The 15,131-nt window shown below is 39.4% G+C and overlaps 1 protein-coding gene across 1 annotated transcript; it reads right to left on the bottom strand.

Moving 5' to 3' along the window:
- Nucleotides 1–11,330, bottom strand: LOC124265628 (NXPE family member 3-like). The gene is made up of 4 exons (XM_046700414.1): nucleotides 11,011–11,330; nucleotides 10,427–10,485; nucleotides 9,560–9,875; nucleotides 1–79 (listed from the first exon to the last, which is right to left on the bottom strand). The coding sequence occupies exons 1-4, from the start codon at nucleotides 11,328–11,330 to the stop codon at nucleotides 1–3; spliced, it is 774 nt and encodes a 257-aa protein (XP_046556370.1).
- Nucleotides 11,331–15,131: the final 3,801 nt, after the last annotated feature.

Raw genomic sequence — 15,131 nt, 5'->3', positions numbered from 1 at the left:
CTATGTTTTGTTGATGAGGCTCATCGTCTTTCCGTCCATTTTACGCTTGAAAACGATTTGACCCTTTTCCGGACACTTGCTGAAAACAATTAATTAGCCAATTGTAATTCATTTATGTCAAATGCCCACATACGGAAACAGTGAGGTTTTTCCAGCTGCGAGTGTCATTTATTATCATAATTGAATATGTTACTGTATGATCAGATTCATTGGTCAGTGGTTCAGGGGGAAACTATTCTAGCCATAGTCAACTTAAACAAACAAGGGTCCAGTTATGCGCGTTACTGAATATCAAACTCAGAATAATAGTGACGAAATATCGCATAGTCAGATTTGAAACGCTCAGTCAAACACTATTGTGTGGAACTTCGATGTGTCGAACTTACGGTTGTCTCGAAGTGAATGTTTGGTCCCTGCGATTTCCTGATTTACTTTGGATAACTCGAAGTATTTACATAAGGAAAACCCGGTTAAGACTATTGAAGGTCGCATTCATTGCAATAAAGAAGTTGACTATCCACAGTACTTGGTTTTCCTTCATCCTGACAACTTCTAAAACGCCTATCAAAAAACAGAGTTTGACTGATCAATCTGATATGTCAGGTAAATCAATAAAAAAACTCTGAAAAAAGAATCATGAATAAGATTCATGGAAATAACAAAGGCTACTTCCGTGTTCCGATATACGCGCTACATTTGAACAAGCCATTGTATCCATACGGAGAATCGAATCACTTTCGCGGTGACGACCAAACACCTTCACCAATGGGGTACCCCTCCGGCTTTCGTTAGTTTGAGACGTCTTCAGCTCTCAAAAAAACCCAACAAAAACAACAAAATCTGCCGCGAGTGCAGTTCTTGGTGGTAGTAGCAAATATACTTTTATGTATCCAGTATCAATTAAATATTCGCAGTCCTTACTGAATAAAATACACGACGCTAACATACTTTTCTTATTTAAGGATACTAATGTGAATAAAATGCAAATAATAATCTCTATGAATTTAAGTCGAGCCATGCGTTGTGATATTATATTAATGTTGATCATGATGTTCGTGGCGGCAGCAGGTGGAGTAGCTCTCGTTAAGGTTACACAAAAACAAATATTTTCCCATTAAAATTTAAAGTATTCTTCTATTATTTTTAAAGTAAGCCATCAACAGGTACTACATGCACATGTGTGCATAGCCTTGTCTTATATATAAACAAAAAATGACAAGCTCAAACAAATGTAGTTCTTTTCCGCAGACACATTCACACAAAATGTCACTCGCTTGAAAATATCCGTGGTCATATGAAACACAAGTAATATTTTAGTTCGTTATAACCATAGTTCGACTCAAACACACAAGTGTCCGAGACAAGAAAAATCATCAGCGTGTTCGATTTGATTGTTAGTTGGCTAAACTGGAGAAAGTATCCCTGATCATTTTCTCACAAAACATTCGAAGATCACTGTATACTATGCACTCACATGTTCCTCCACATAAATATACTTCCCATCAAAAGTTTAGACTCACTTAAAACACGCACTATATATTATGTATGTATGGTTACATCAAAGATTTATTTCCCCACTAACTTGGGGGAACCAACCACAAACTTTATTCAGATGAATTGCACGAAGATCATGCATCAAATTGCTGAAAAGCATGTGCACATTTCATGCATGTGAAGAGCAGCGTTTTGGTGTAAAATTGTGTTAAGAATTCGCCAATTTTCACTGAGTTTTATCATTCGTGGAACTCATGACAATAATCTTTTCAGTGTTACGAATTTGTTTTATAATGCACCAGTTCATGTGTGAACAGTACCTTTAAACAGAATGGAATATTTTGCAAAATTTAGTTCAGAAAGGTTGCCTGAAGTAAGTGGCTATAGTTACACTAGTGAGTCTAAACTTTTGATGGGAAATATATCTCATATCCTTTATCACAATTCTACGGGTGTATTGTTCCCTTTCATATTTGGGCACAACATGCTTATGCGGGGTTGGGCGCGTTCATTGTTGTTTGAGATCTGTGTTTACTCTGGAGAAAGGGGTCACAATGCTTATCAACATGTGATTGAAAAGGTGCTCCATTCCTAGCCGGACGGATTTTATATGAGTGAAAGGCTTACAATAGTTCATCATATAACATCAGAGGTAGCTCAGAGGTGAAAGTGTTCGTTGGAACATCATATGACAGTATTCGTCTGCTGACCTGCCGCCCTTTTCCAAAAGAAACTGATATATTTTTCTTTTCTTTTTTTTTTAACGCAACGCGCAGCAATATTCGCATTATATGATGGCGGACTGTCAATAATCGAGGATGGACCAGACAATCCAATGATCAGCATCATGAGCATCTATCTGAGCAATTGGGAAACGATGACATTATCCAACGATGTCAGGGAGCCGGATCAGTCCGTTTGTCGCTCTTTGTTGCTGAAGACCATTCCAACTTATACACTCACCATTATCGTAATGTGTGTCTCTCTACTACTACTACTACTACTACTACTACTACTACTACTACTACTACTACTACTACTACTACTACTACTGCTGCTGCTGCTGCTGCTGCTACTACTCCCGCTGCTGCTAGAAGTACAATGTAGTATTTGTCGCAGCAGTGAAAGTAGTTGTGGCTACGCAAGCAGCTGCAGCTGTAGGTGGTGTAGTTGTAGTGGTCACTGAAGTATATCATCATGTATTATTATGCAGCTGGACCTTACCTAACATCAGACGAAAACCACACATTATGAATAACTTATTGTGTGTTTTATTCATTTGCACCTCGTGAATTAGGACAATGTACACATGGTATTAAGGCATTGGGCTGTCTCCAGGATAAGGGGGTTGTAGGGTAGCCTAGTGGTTAAAGCGTTCGCTCGTCATGCAGAATATCTGGGTTGGATTCAGCGAATCTGACCACCCAATCCTTTTAGTCGCCTCTTATGACAAGCATGGGTTGCTGAAGACCAATTCTAACCCGAAACCCCATGGGACCATAACCTATTGTAAGTAAAAGGCAAACTAGTAATCCAAGTAAGTTAATGGATCAGCGATATTCAGTTACGACACCAGGTGCTCGCGTAAAAGGTAAGCATGCCCTGCCTCACCGGTAACACCTCCACCTAGAACGGCTCTTTAAGCCACCTTCAGCAAAATTGTAGCTACATCATATCAGCATGCCCTTCCTCATTGGTAACACCTCCACTTAGAGCGGCCCTTTAAGCCACCTTCAGCAAAATTGTAGCTACATCATATCAGCATGCCCTGCCTCACCGGTAACACCTCCACCTAGAACGGCCCTTTAAGCCACCTTCAGCAAAATTGTAGCTACATCATACCAGCATGCCCTGCTTAACTGGTAACACCTTCACTTAAGGACTGCCTTTCAAGCCACTTTCAGCAAAATTGTAGCTACATCATATCAGTAACCTTGCTTAACCGGTAACAACTCCACTTAAGAACGGCCTTTCAAGCCACCTTCACCAAACTTGTAGCTACACCATATCAGCATGCCCTGCTTAACTGGAAACACCTTCACTTAAGGACAGCCTTTCAAGCCACTTTCACCAAACATCTCTTGTAAAGTACTGAAGGAATGCTGCTCAGAACGATCGTATGTTTTCAGTTAACTATTTCAGGAATCATATAACTCTCACATTATTCCACGAATATGGGAACCTTCCAAGATTATTCAAGTTCCAAAGATCCCAAGACCTAAAGAACTTAACGATTATCGACCAGTGGCATTGACATCTATTATCATGAAGTGCCTTGAACGGATCATGCTCCGGCGTCTCCAGTATGATATTAAAGATTACCTTGATCCACTACAGCGTGCATACAAGTCTAAGCGAGGTGTTGAGGATGCCACAGTGACCCTACTACATGCAATCACGAAACATCTTGATTCACCCAAAACGTATGCCCGTGTTTTAATGTGGATTTTAGGTCGGCTTTTATTACTATACAACCTCATTTGATGCTACAGAAACTGTGTGCTGTAAATGTTAATACTCATATTTCTCTCTGGATAAAGGACTTTTTAACCAACCGTCTACAATATGTGCGAGTCAGTTCGACACACTCTAAAATACGTATCTTAATTTCACTTTATTGGACTTTACTGTGTTGCTTGAAGTGATTCATCGGTAGGTTTTCACTACAAACAGACTGTAGGGAAGGCACATGACACTACCCATTTAAAACCATTTAACAAAAAATCCGATGTCGTTCCATGCAAAGAAATGGAATAGGACATACCCGTTAATTGGAACTGAAGTGATAAAACCTAGCTTGAGCAGGTTGTCCGACTTACGCTCAATATAAACGACAGTATTAATGATCGTTTGAATATGCGTTAGGAAAATCTAACCAAAATATAAACGTCTTTAAACGATATCAAAAGAATCACCCGTAAAATATATCTGTCGATGTACCTGAAAAAACATCTTGAACGCTTTCCTATGATGGTGAATGAAGAACCTTTGATCAAACCACTTCTCTACGTCGAGTCAGACTTCGTCAACCAGTAGCATAAAAAGCTGGTCATCATAATTGAAAGTGCTTGCATACGGATGAACAATTTACACAATAACGTATTAAGTACTTTTATTGCATTGTTCATAAACGCGTAAAACTGATTTCATAAAGGTTCTTCCACGACAACGGACAAGACTAGATTATTTGGCATTCGGCTCCTGTTATGCTGCCCGACACGTTTTTTTTTTATATGGTTCTGGGTAACTAATAGGGAAAAAAGTGTTCAACTTACAATTCAATAAACCTTATTACATCCTTAAAGAAATGTATTTCTTATGAAATCGAATTGGACAATGGTTTCTGTGCCGATATGTTGGCTTTGTCAGTGATTTTCGAAGATGTTGCTCCCAATTTTGACAGACAGGACGGAAATGTGGCCAAACTCAACAACAAAGAGCGGCGTGCCCTGTCGCCTCGGCCACAAATATATTATACTGTTAATGAGCCTTTGTGGTATGTTCTCACCCCAATATGACGCCGTTCTCACGTGAAGCAGATTGTTTGTAAGAGAGCTGAGTTTACCGTTTCTTTAAACAGTATAATGGTTATGTCACGGGATGTTTCATAAATAATGGAGGAAAGTTGTGTATGTGTCAGTTGCTTTCCACTTTCTGGTGATATGGTGACCGACTTAGAAACATAATCATGTTGAACTGGGATTCAAACCGACGGTCATAGCTTACTGTCTGCATAGAGACACAATTCTGCATAGCCCATTGCGGCGTTTTAAACGACAGAGTCGCTCGTGCTGCAAAGAAGACTTAAAGCAATACTGTGCAGTTGTCATTAGCATATTAAAGGACTGTTTGTAAATTACACAGAATCAAAGAGAAAATACTTGCCCACTGGTTTATTTTCCAGTGTTTGTATGTTGTCCTTTTCTTTGTTTGTTTGTTTGATTTATTTTGTGTTATCTGTTTTAAGTTTTTGTTTTCAATTTCTTTCATATCAAACTATTTGTTTAAGTAAAGGGTTTTACGAAACGTGGCTGAAAAATGGATCATTGATTGTGTCCAGCTTTCAGCAATGAAGATCAAATAACAGTACACGAGTCATTCCTATCTTATGTTTACTACTCATTCGACATAGTATATGTCAGTATTTTCAGATTCACGTTAACATTAGAGGTAGATTCTCACGATGTTTGGTGTAGAATAAGCAGCATTTGCTATCTGGGTTACTTTACAATCTTTACACTCTATCTTGGCCGAAACGATAGAAGAATTTAGCCCATGATCTATATCTGTTGACCTTACTTCTCCCCCTTTGGGGTTATATACACTATTTTAGAATAGAGCTTACCAGAACGATCAGCCGAATTAAACGTACATGTACAGTTTTCCCAGAAATTACTGAGAAAATCTTTGTTTCCTAATACTAATAATAGAATTTTAAAATAGGTCTTACCCTGTGTAGTCAGGTGAACCCTTGTAGGCCTAAGAATGAACCTTACTAGATCAAGGGTTATCTCCCCTGGCTTCCTTTGTTGAAAGGGGTGTGACTAATGCAAAAGAGCTAGCTGGTAGACATCAAAATTCCTCTCTCTACAGAATACAGAGCTTTGAAGAATATTCGGTCAGGAGTTGGGATTGAGCACAAAACAGGAAGTTCAGTACTACGGATAGCCGTCGACTTGGTCAGATTGTGAGAAGGGGGAAATTGAAAAAAGTTAAGAATATCAGAAATGAGATGATTTATAGAGTAAGTCCTCCTGAATGTAATGAAACCCTTAGAGAAGAAGAAAGACTTTTAAACTGGTGTAGGGCTGATGAAAATCAAGATTGGAATAAAGCTTTCTTTTCTGGTTACATTTCTGCTTGGCTTTGTCCCAACTGTCAGTTGGAACACCGCGTACGTGTACGATTCACCTAAGAATACCATGTTTGAGCCCATATTTGTGTTTGCCTTGTCGAGATGTTGCTTGAATGTTTCATAAACTGCGTTAAAGGGGAAGTGAACACATTTATTCTTATAAGAAACAAACTGGATTTTTTAAATTAGTTAATATCATTGTTTGAAAATATAAATTTAGTTTTCTTACAATGAAAGTATAACCCTCAATATAAGTGCTCAATATAAATGTTATGCCGTTATTTGGCCTTTGTTTGCCGAGCTAAACAGGCCAGAGTTACCGCCCTTTGATTATGACGTAATTGGTGCCGGTTGATTTCGACTGATCTCCAGGGTCCCGATCCACAAGGCATTCGTAACGTCAGGACCTGTCGTTACTCTATAGTTTATCATGGAGTTACGAATGTCGTATTACTACGAACGCTTTGTGGATCGGGACCCTGTCTAGTCCCGATGTAAATACTGCAGCAGCAGGAGTAGTAGTAGAGAGACACATTACGATCTTGGTGAGTCTTCAGCAATCCATGCTTCAGGAAACAAAGAGGCGACAGACGGAGTGATCAGGCTCGCTGACTTGGCTGGAACATGTCATCGTATCCCCACTGCGTAGATGGATGCTCAATGTTGCTCATGATATTGATCACTGGATTTTCTGGTTGACTCGATTATTTACAGTCCGCCGTTGTAAAGCTAGAATATTGGCCTCGGCCACTTGTATTTGAGTTGAACTATGGTTTTAAGGAACTAAAATATGCGAAAGTGATATCCACTTACAAAACATTACCTCAGACGTATGCCTGTAACACTTGCGAGCATCAAGGAGTGAGTGGGTGAGTATGGTTTTACGCCTCTTTTAGCAATATTTCCACCATATTACTGTGGACCTATTTGCTTCAAATTCTATTATTCTTTTTTGTCTCTTACTTCATCACTGACAATATTATAGGGAGAGTAAACAGTCAAAGAAATACGATTGAATGTGTACACTGCATAAAGTATGGTGTGACTGTGACGTAAAAATATTATTGACCATGTAGGTTATATTGCACCAAATCCTTCAGAGCAGATTGAATAATTTTTGTGTTGTTTCAATGACATTTGTACATTTATCCAGTAATCAAAGCTATACATGTTTTTATATATTTAGAACCGTATGTTTTAACACGATGACTTCCACTGCATGTGATAACTGATATTTTCAAGCGGGTTACATTTTGTGTTGATTGGTGTGTTTAGATTCCTGTGCTCGGAAAAGAACTATTTGAACTTGTCATTTTTATGTTTTTATTTAATACCAGACAGTTCACGCATGTGCATGCAGTAGCATTTGATGGTTTAGTTAATTTAAAACAAAATATAAGAATACTATAAAATTCAATGGGAAAATATTTGTTTAGTCTAACCTTAACATCCGCTACTCCATGTACTGCGACCACAAACATCATGATCAACTATACTGTAATATAGCATAGTGGTTAATGTTCGACTTTAATTCATGGAATTTAGGTTTTTTATTTGCATTTTAGTCAAATTATGACCTTTAGTGAGAAGAGTATGTTAGCGTCGTGTATTGTTTAGTTAAGATTCCGAATAATGAATTTGCCATTAGAACCATAAAAGTATATATGGATCACAACTATATGTCTTTTTTCGCGATTTAAGTTTTCTTTGAGAGGTGAAGATCTCCCAAGGATCAGACTTGCAGAAATCGGTCATCAATATCGGGGCGATGAGGGAGGAAACGTGCACGTGTGTCACGCCGAACGTCCGGGTGTGACTCTCCGTATGGACACAATGGCTTCCCCCGCCGTGATATTGCTGGTATATAACTCTCAGCAGTATAAAACCATATACTCACTGCACAGCGATCAAAATGCACAAATGTACGTGCTCTACCGAAATAACATCCTTGTTCAAATGTAGCACGTATGTCAAAATACGGAAGGTACTGTTAGATATGTTCCGCTTGTCGTTTTGATGCACCATATTCATGAAGCATTTGTCTTCAGTTTTGCATTGACTTGCCTCACATTTCAGGTTGTACAGGCAAAGTTGGAGGGTACATACTTCGAGTTATCCAAAGTAAATTAGATTAACGCAGACATCAAACTTTCATTTCCACACAACAGTGTTTGACTGATATTTTGTCATTTTAATGCTGATTTTGATGTTTAACAATGCTGATTTTGATATTTAATAAAGAACCATAACTGGGCACTCGCTTCAGTCGACTGATTAGAGTACTGAACTGTTTGAGTAGAGTTGAAAACAGATATAACACGTGACTAAAATACTTTCCCCCTATATCTCCGATCACTGAAAATCATCATATTGTAACATATTTGAGGAATCATTTGAAAAGAAATCATTATGATATGACATTGCAACAACGAATACGTCGCTTTTCCGGTATATGGGCATTTGACGGAAATGAATTACAATTGGTTAATTGATGAGTGTCCAACAAGTGTCTGCAAAGGGTAAAAATGTTCAAACGTACAATGGGCGGAAAAGCGATGCTCTTTTTCAACAAAACCAATTGGAGAAAGTCGTGGACGGTTAACACAGAGTCGTTGGAATGTTCACAGACCAGGGATTTGAACTTAGGGCAAATCGTGGATTGGAACAATTGATGAGCACACCTAGGGGAGACGGATCAGCTGACGAATTAAGGCACCTGCATCGGCTGGTTAAGTCGTATTCCCCACCCGTCTGTGACAGAGAAGAGACATCATATAGTGAACCATAGTTCTAACCGTTGATGTATCTGGATGAATGTGGTTTGGGCCCAAAGCGACTGTCATATCCCAGTAGTCTATATACACCACTCTGTGGGCAATAGATGAAAACTCCTCATGCAATATATCTGTATATAGCAGTCCCCAATAGGACACAAGCTCTTGAGACGGATTCCTGTAATAAGCAAAGGGTCCACGAACAGCAAGTGTGACACCAGGTGCCCGTTTAAGGAGAGACGTAGCTGCCCGAGCCAGTCGCTGAACATGTTGGCGGTATATGTCCGGGTGGACTAAATTGAAGTGGACATATAAATACAGCACCACAATGTCCACTGTGTTATTGGGCAAAGATTCAAGAAGAATATGTTGTGCCCTGTTTGTTAATGAAGAGTAGCGCCCGAATCCGTGAAACAGCGGGAATTCATGAGCAAACCATGCCACTGAGAAATTGTCTTGCTTGTCCTCCAAGAGTTGAGGGTTGAGATCATTAGAGGGACGTGGAAGGTTAAATGTGTCGTGAAGGGATGCCTTGAATTGACGACTGGTTGAGTCCCCGGGGATCCAAAGTCGTCGGTTCCTTAAACACTGTCGATATGCCCTGGCTGTAGATTCTAGGGTGTCCACACACAGCGTGGGTTTCCATTTAGTTCTGTGAATAACTCCAACAGGATGCTTGCGTTGCCAGGTATACTTCGGCGATAGTTGACCGCAGGGCGTTTTAGGAGTGTCCATCTTCCTATTCCCAGTTTCTGAAAGATGGAAAAAATAAGTAATTGAAATGTCGGATTGAGTTTGGGTGTTTTGCCTTTTTCCTTTTTTTGTTCTACGTCAAACACCCTCATCAATATTCCCACATGGGTACAATGTGTGAAGTCCATTTCTGGTTTCCCCAGCCGTGATATTGCTGGAATATTGCTAAAAGCGGCTTAAAACCATACTCGCACTCGCATCAATATCCGGTTCACATACAGACCTGGAAAAGTTGTGATCTTGTCACGACGGATAATTTAAGCAACATGCGAGCAACATGCGAGCAACAAACTGCAATATATAGGTTTTGGGTGGTCCTTTACTTATTTTGATCTGAATATGCGATTCACCAGAAGATCCCGGTAAGAACTGGTCTTCAGAAATCCTTGCTTGTCGTAAGAGGCGACTAAAGGAATAAGGTGGTCAGACTCACTGACTTGATTGAAACATGTATCCCAATTGCGTAGTTCGATGCTCCAGATGTTGATCACTGGATTATATCTAAATATTGCATAGTTAGATATTTGGTAAGTATTTGACGCATACTTACCCATTTCGCTTGTAATTTGTAAGGTGGAGAGAAGGAAATCATTGTCCGGTTTAGATGATCTGAAACAGGCACGTTTCTTTCTGTCACTTGCAGGGATGGGTGATGCAACTGAGGTTCAACTTGTTGATGATAGCCTTGAAAGGCTACGTTATATGTTCATAGAGCATGTATGTATGTGCGTATGTACGTACGTATGTATGTATGTATGTATGTATGTATGTATGTATGTATGTATGTATGTATGTATGTATGTATGTATGTATGTGTATGTATGTATGTATGTATGTATGTATGTATGTATGTTTGTATGTATGTATGTATGTATGTATGTGTGTGTATGCGTGTGTATGTATATATGTTTTTCACACTGAAAAGCCCCTTCTGTAGTATATTTTGACAAATGAAATCATTTCAAAGTATCAGCGTCAAAGTGAAAACAAAAACCCACTGTAATCTGCTTTAACAAAAGTTCTAAACATCTAAATTGCTTATGTATTGCGCGGGGTCGATCTTTACTTGGTAACGACACAATCTGGTTTATATTAAGGAACAAAATAAAATAGAATAAATAAAACCATACTTACAAATAGTATATGTCACGTTGCTGTGTTTCCTTCGGAAGATATGCTTTATTCGGAGACCAGGCCTTACTGTAGGTGTCGCAGTTAAAGAGTGAATTCTTCGGCTTTTCACAGTACCACGGGAAACCGTCATTTAGAGAAGTAAAGTTGCAGATGTCTCCTAGGCGGTTCCGTAACATGGTGCAGCTCGTACTCTCTTTCACCAAGAAGCCCCATACGAACTCCCGTTTCAGCTGCCACAGCGTTCCATGTTCAGCCATGATGGAATAGAACATCGCTAGTTCCTCCCTTCGACGCTCAAGAAAGCAGCGGATCCTTCCCATGCCTGACCACTGGACTCTGACAAAACCGGTGTAGCTGCCGTTGTTGTTGTCGAAGACGTCTCCAGCAACTGCAACTTTGTCCTCTGTGTTTTCCATCCATAATCTAAAGAAATCGCCGCCAACTGTTTGCTTCTCTCCGTAATGATTGTAAGTGTTGATCTCCACTGTTATGACGTCACCGAGTCTATACAGAGGCTGTGGATTTAATAACGTCATTGTGGAGCGGTGTGTACTTGTGCACTTCCGGGTATCCCTTTGCTTACCTCCCTTGATCATGTTTGCCTCATTCAGATAGCGAGGAACACCGCTTACCACTCTTCCGCTGTTTGGTTCTACAATTATATGTCCCTCAATGATGTCACTGAGAGGTACGTTTCTGCAAACACAATAATGATAAATGAGGTATGAATTTTGATCAATAAGGTTTGAAAAAGAAATCAATTACAGACCCATCCCCTCCAATTATCTTCTATCACTTTACAAATGTTGCTTGGAAACACCTTTTCGAACAGATTGCACAATTGTTCATTTTCTGAATGCTCAACTATTCATCATTTGCCCTGCAATAAGCCTGGTACATGTTATATTCATTCTTTCACTTACAGTTGGCTTTGCACATGTCACGATCAGGTAGATTTTAATTACACGTAGTCATCTACCTATCATTCACCCAACCAACACACCAACCTATGCACCCAACCAATACATCTTCCAGCAAACAAACAAACCAACAAACAAACAACCGAAATTGTCCCCAAACAACCAACCAACCAATCGATCAATTAATCGACCTGTCTATCAAATGTCCCATCAATGAATTAATGAAATCAACCACATCAAATTCACCATTTAAAATCAAATCTAGAAAACTTGACCAATTTAACCAAGTACGCAAGTTATTTATTAATAATCACATGCAACAAACCAGATAAGTATATCGTGACACAAACCAGATAAGTATATCGTGACACAAACCAGATAAGTATATCGTGACAAAAAACAGTAAAGCAAGTGCAACATTCCAATCAATAAATCAACCTTGTGCTGTTAGAACACGGCAAGGTAATATAGAGCACAGTTTACGTCCCCTGGGCAGGGGAATATTTAATCAAACTCAGCTGTAACAAGGTCAAAGATAAAACGCGAGTCCTTTAAAAATAACTGACTGTACCGCAAACAGGAGCCAACATATTACCCTGAAATGCGAACACTGTGTTCAAGCCTATATGTTTTTAGCATTAACTGTTGATCCAAGTCCGTTTCGTATTTTTAAATGAAGTGAAATGTAGTGTTATCATTGTTCATCTGTTTCTACATGATCAATGACACTGTTTCAATAAATGATTCAGTAAATAATATAATATCATACCTGTTTGCATCCATACAAAAAATATGATTATTTATAGAGCATTAAAATTGATAATCCACTCTTTTGTCCACTTATATGGGGAGAGTAGTGGATTTAGCCTTTCATCATTTGAATTATTGGTTATTTTGGAGTACATGGATGAAATTGGTCTCGTCACTTTGGCTAAAATAATACAGATGCGACAATATATTTTCCATGTTTGTGTATATAGTAATTACCTGAATTTGTCCTCAAGTCTCTGCTTGTTCTTCCATATAAGTACCACAATAACAGTCACGGTCAATATGCATAGGGTAAGAAAACATGATCTAGTCCGACTCATTTGTGAAGTTGGGTTGTACCCGACGTTCACCACTGACATGTTGGCTGTGACTATAAGCCCTGGTCTCTTGCTTTTGAAATCCGAGCTGTATTGGAATTCAGGCTTGAATGGACATGTGTCCAAGGCATGCATGTCACGCTTTATAGGGTTAGGCTACCAGTGTTACCTGGTAACCAACATGGCAGGTAGGAATTTCTGCAGAAGACGGGAGGGGAGTAAATGTGGAAATACAATCGGGGTAGGGCTGAGATAAGAGCCAAAGTTAGGATAGCGTGAATTGGGATCGTTAAGTGTAGAGGGGTGAGAAACAGGCGTTCGGTCGGGAGGTCATGGCAGTCGGGATCGTGATTGGGGGTCGGGGGTAGGGGGTAGGGTGTAGGGGTGGAATTCAGCAGTAATTTAGGTGTTGATTTTGGTATTCATCTCACAGTCCGTCTCCAAAGCGAAAGCCTAAATGGATCAGGATAGATTTACCTCAGGTTCTAAATCACGCGTCACACTGGGGCTCCTTTTCAAATTAATTGGAATCATTGGTTCCTGTGAAAACTATATATGCACCTCGTCAAAAGTATCGCACCACCCATTTGAAAGTCAAAGTAGAACTAAAATTGTCGGGGTTTTTTATACTACACCTAGATATGTAATATACGACACCATCTGTGACCATAACATCACAAACACACCCTGTTCCGAACTGCACGTGCATGCATGCCTTAAAGGTCACATGCAACCTAAAACACAACTTTGCAGATTCTGATACCTTTCGGTATGGACTTACCGAAACAAAGCGTCAAAAATGCAAATTCAACTTATAAAGTTGAAAAATAACGCGATGAAAAAAACCGCGCGAAATCGGAGTTCAAACGTTTCATTAATTTTCCCCAGACTTTTCTGGGGAATACGGGTTTCAACAGCTGGGCTGCGCTCATAGCACGTGCGCAGTGAAATAGGTTCGCGCAACTTGGAAGCGGGCTGTCTGGTGAATACTTGGTGAAGGCTTTGGTGTGAGCTATTTTCATAAAGTTTTGTTGATATCTCACAGGCGCGAGCTTTTTGTATGTTATGACAGTAAATAAACAGTTTATATAATTTCATTTGTCTATTTCACCCACGTTCTTCTTACAGAGTCACTTTCTCAGTTCGATACTTAAAAGCAATGTCATTATTTAGAGTTGACACAATTTCTAACTGTGATATAGATATGTTGCTGTCACAGACAAAACTCAATGTCTTGTTTTATTGACACCTGTGTGTCGGCCTGCCTGTCTGCTAATGACAATATTCAATACACAACTGCGATCACTGACCACATGCAGTTTGAACTTAACACCAATCAGGCTATACACCATAAACAAAACGCATGGATTTATGGCCCGAGTTCGGTCTCTGTCACATTATGTAATTACACAGACAGGCAGGTGTGATACTTGAACACATGACATGTTATGATGTCTGTTGATTGCAAAATGTTATACACAAAAAATGAGCATGTATTTACAAAACCCAACTTTCTATATATACACACACAATCAGCCGCGAAAGCGGCATCTGCTAATGAACCAGGCGTTACACTTGAGTGCACACCCACCCGCTCTTACTGGGTTCGGTATCCCGGCTGCTTCGTTTCGAGGGAGGTAAACCAAAGTACAAAATATTGCACTTTTGACTTGCGATTATACGCTTATAATTTTGTTTATTTGTTTTTTCATAATCAGCAATGCATATTATATGTCATGAATAAGTGATAATAGTGTTTTAATTATGTTTGATTTTTTGATTGCATGTGACCTTTAAGCATGCATGTTCTTAGGTCGGTCTGCTGTAAATCCCCTTTTGGCGTATGTTATGTGGGCAGACACAGCTAAAATTTGATTTTAGGCATAAATTAAGCTTTATTGTGACCAACCAGTGAAATGCCCAAGCAAGGATGGCAAATTATTGGCATGCACCAAACTAGTATGTCATTTCCTGCTATTGGAGCACAACGGAACATTAATCACACTGTCATCAGCAGGTTGATGCGTAAGCATACTGTTGAAGCATACCGGTGAAGTGAAGGATGCACCGAAGTCTGGACGTCCCAGAAAAACCGAGGACAGGGAAGTTTGTG

Source organism: Haliotis rubra, unplaced genomic scaffold (genome assembly GCF_003918875.1).
Source record: "Haliotis rubra isolate DU_JTF1 unplaced genomic scaffold, ASM391887v1 Scf989, whole genome shotgun sequence".
NCBI lineage: Eukaryota > Metazoa > Mollusca > Gastropoda > Lepetellida > Haliotidae > Haliotis > Haliotis rubra.
Note: the sequence above shows the minus strand (reverse complement) of the source record. Positions and strands in the feature narration are given on the sequence as shown.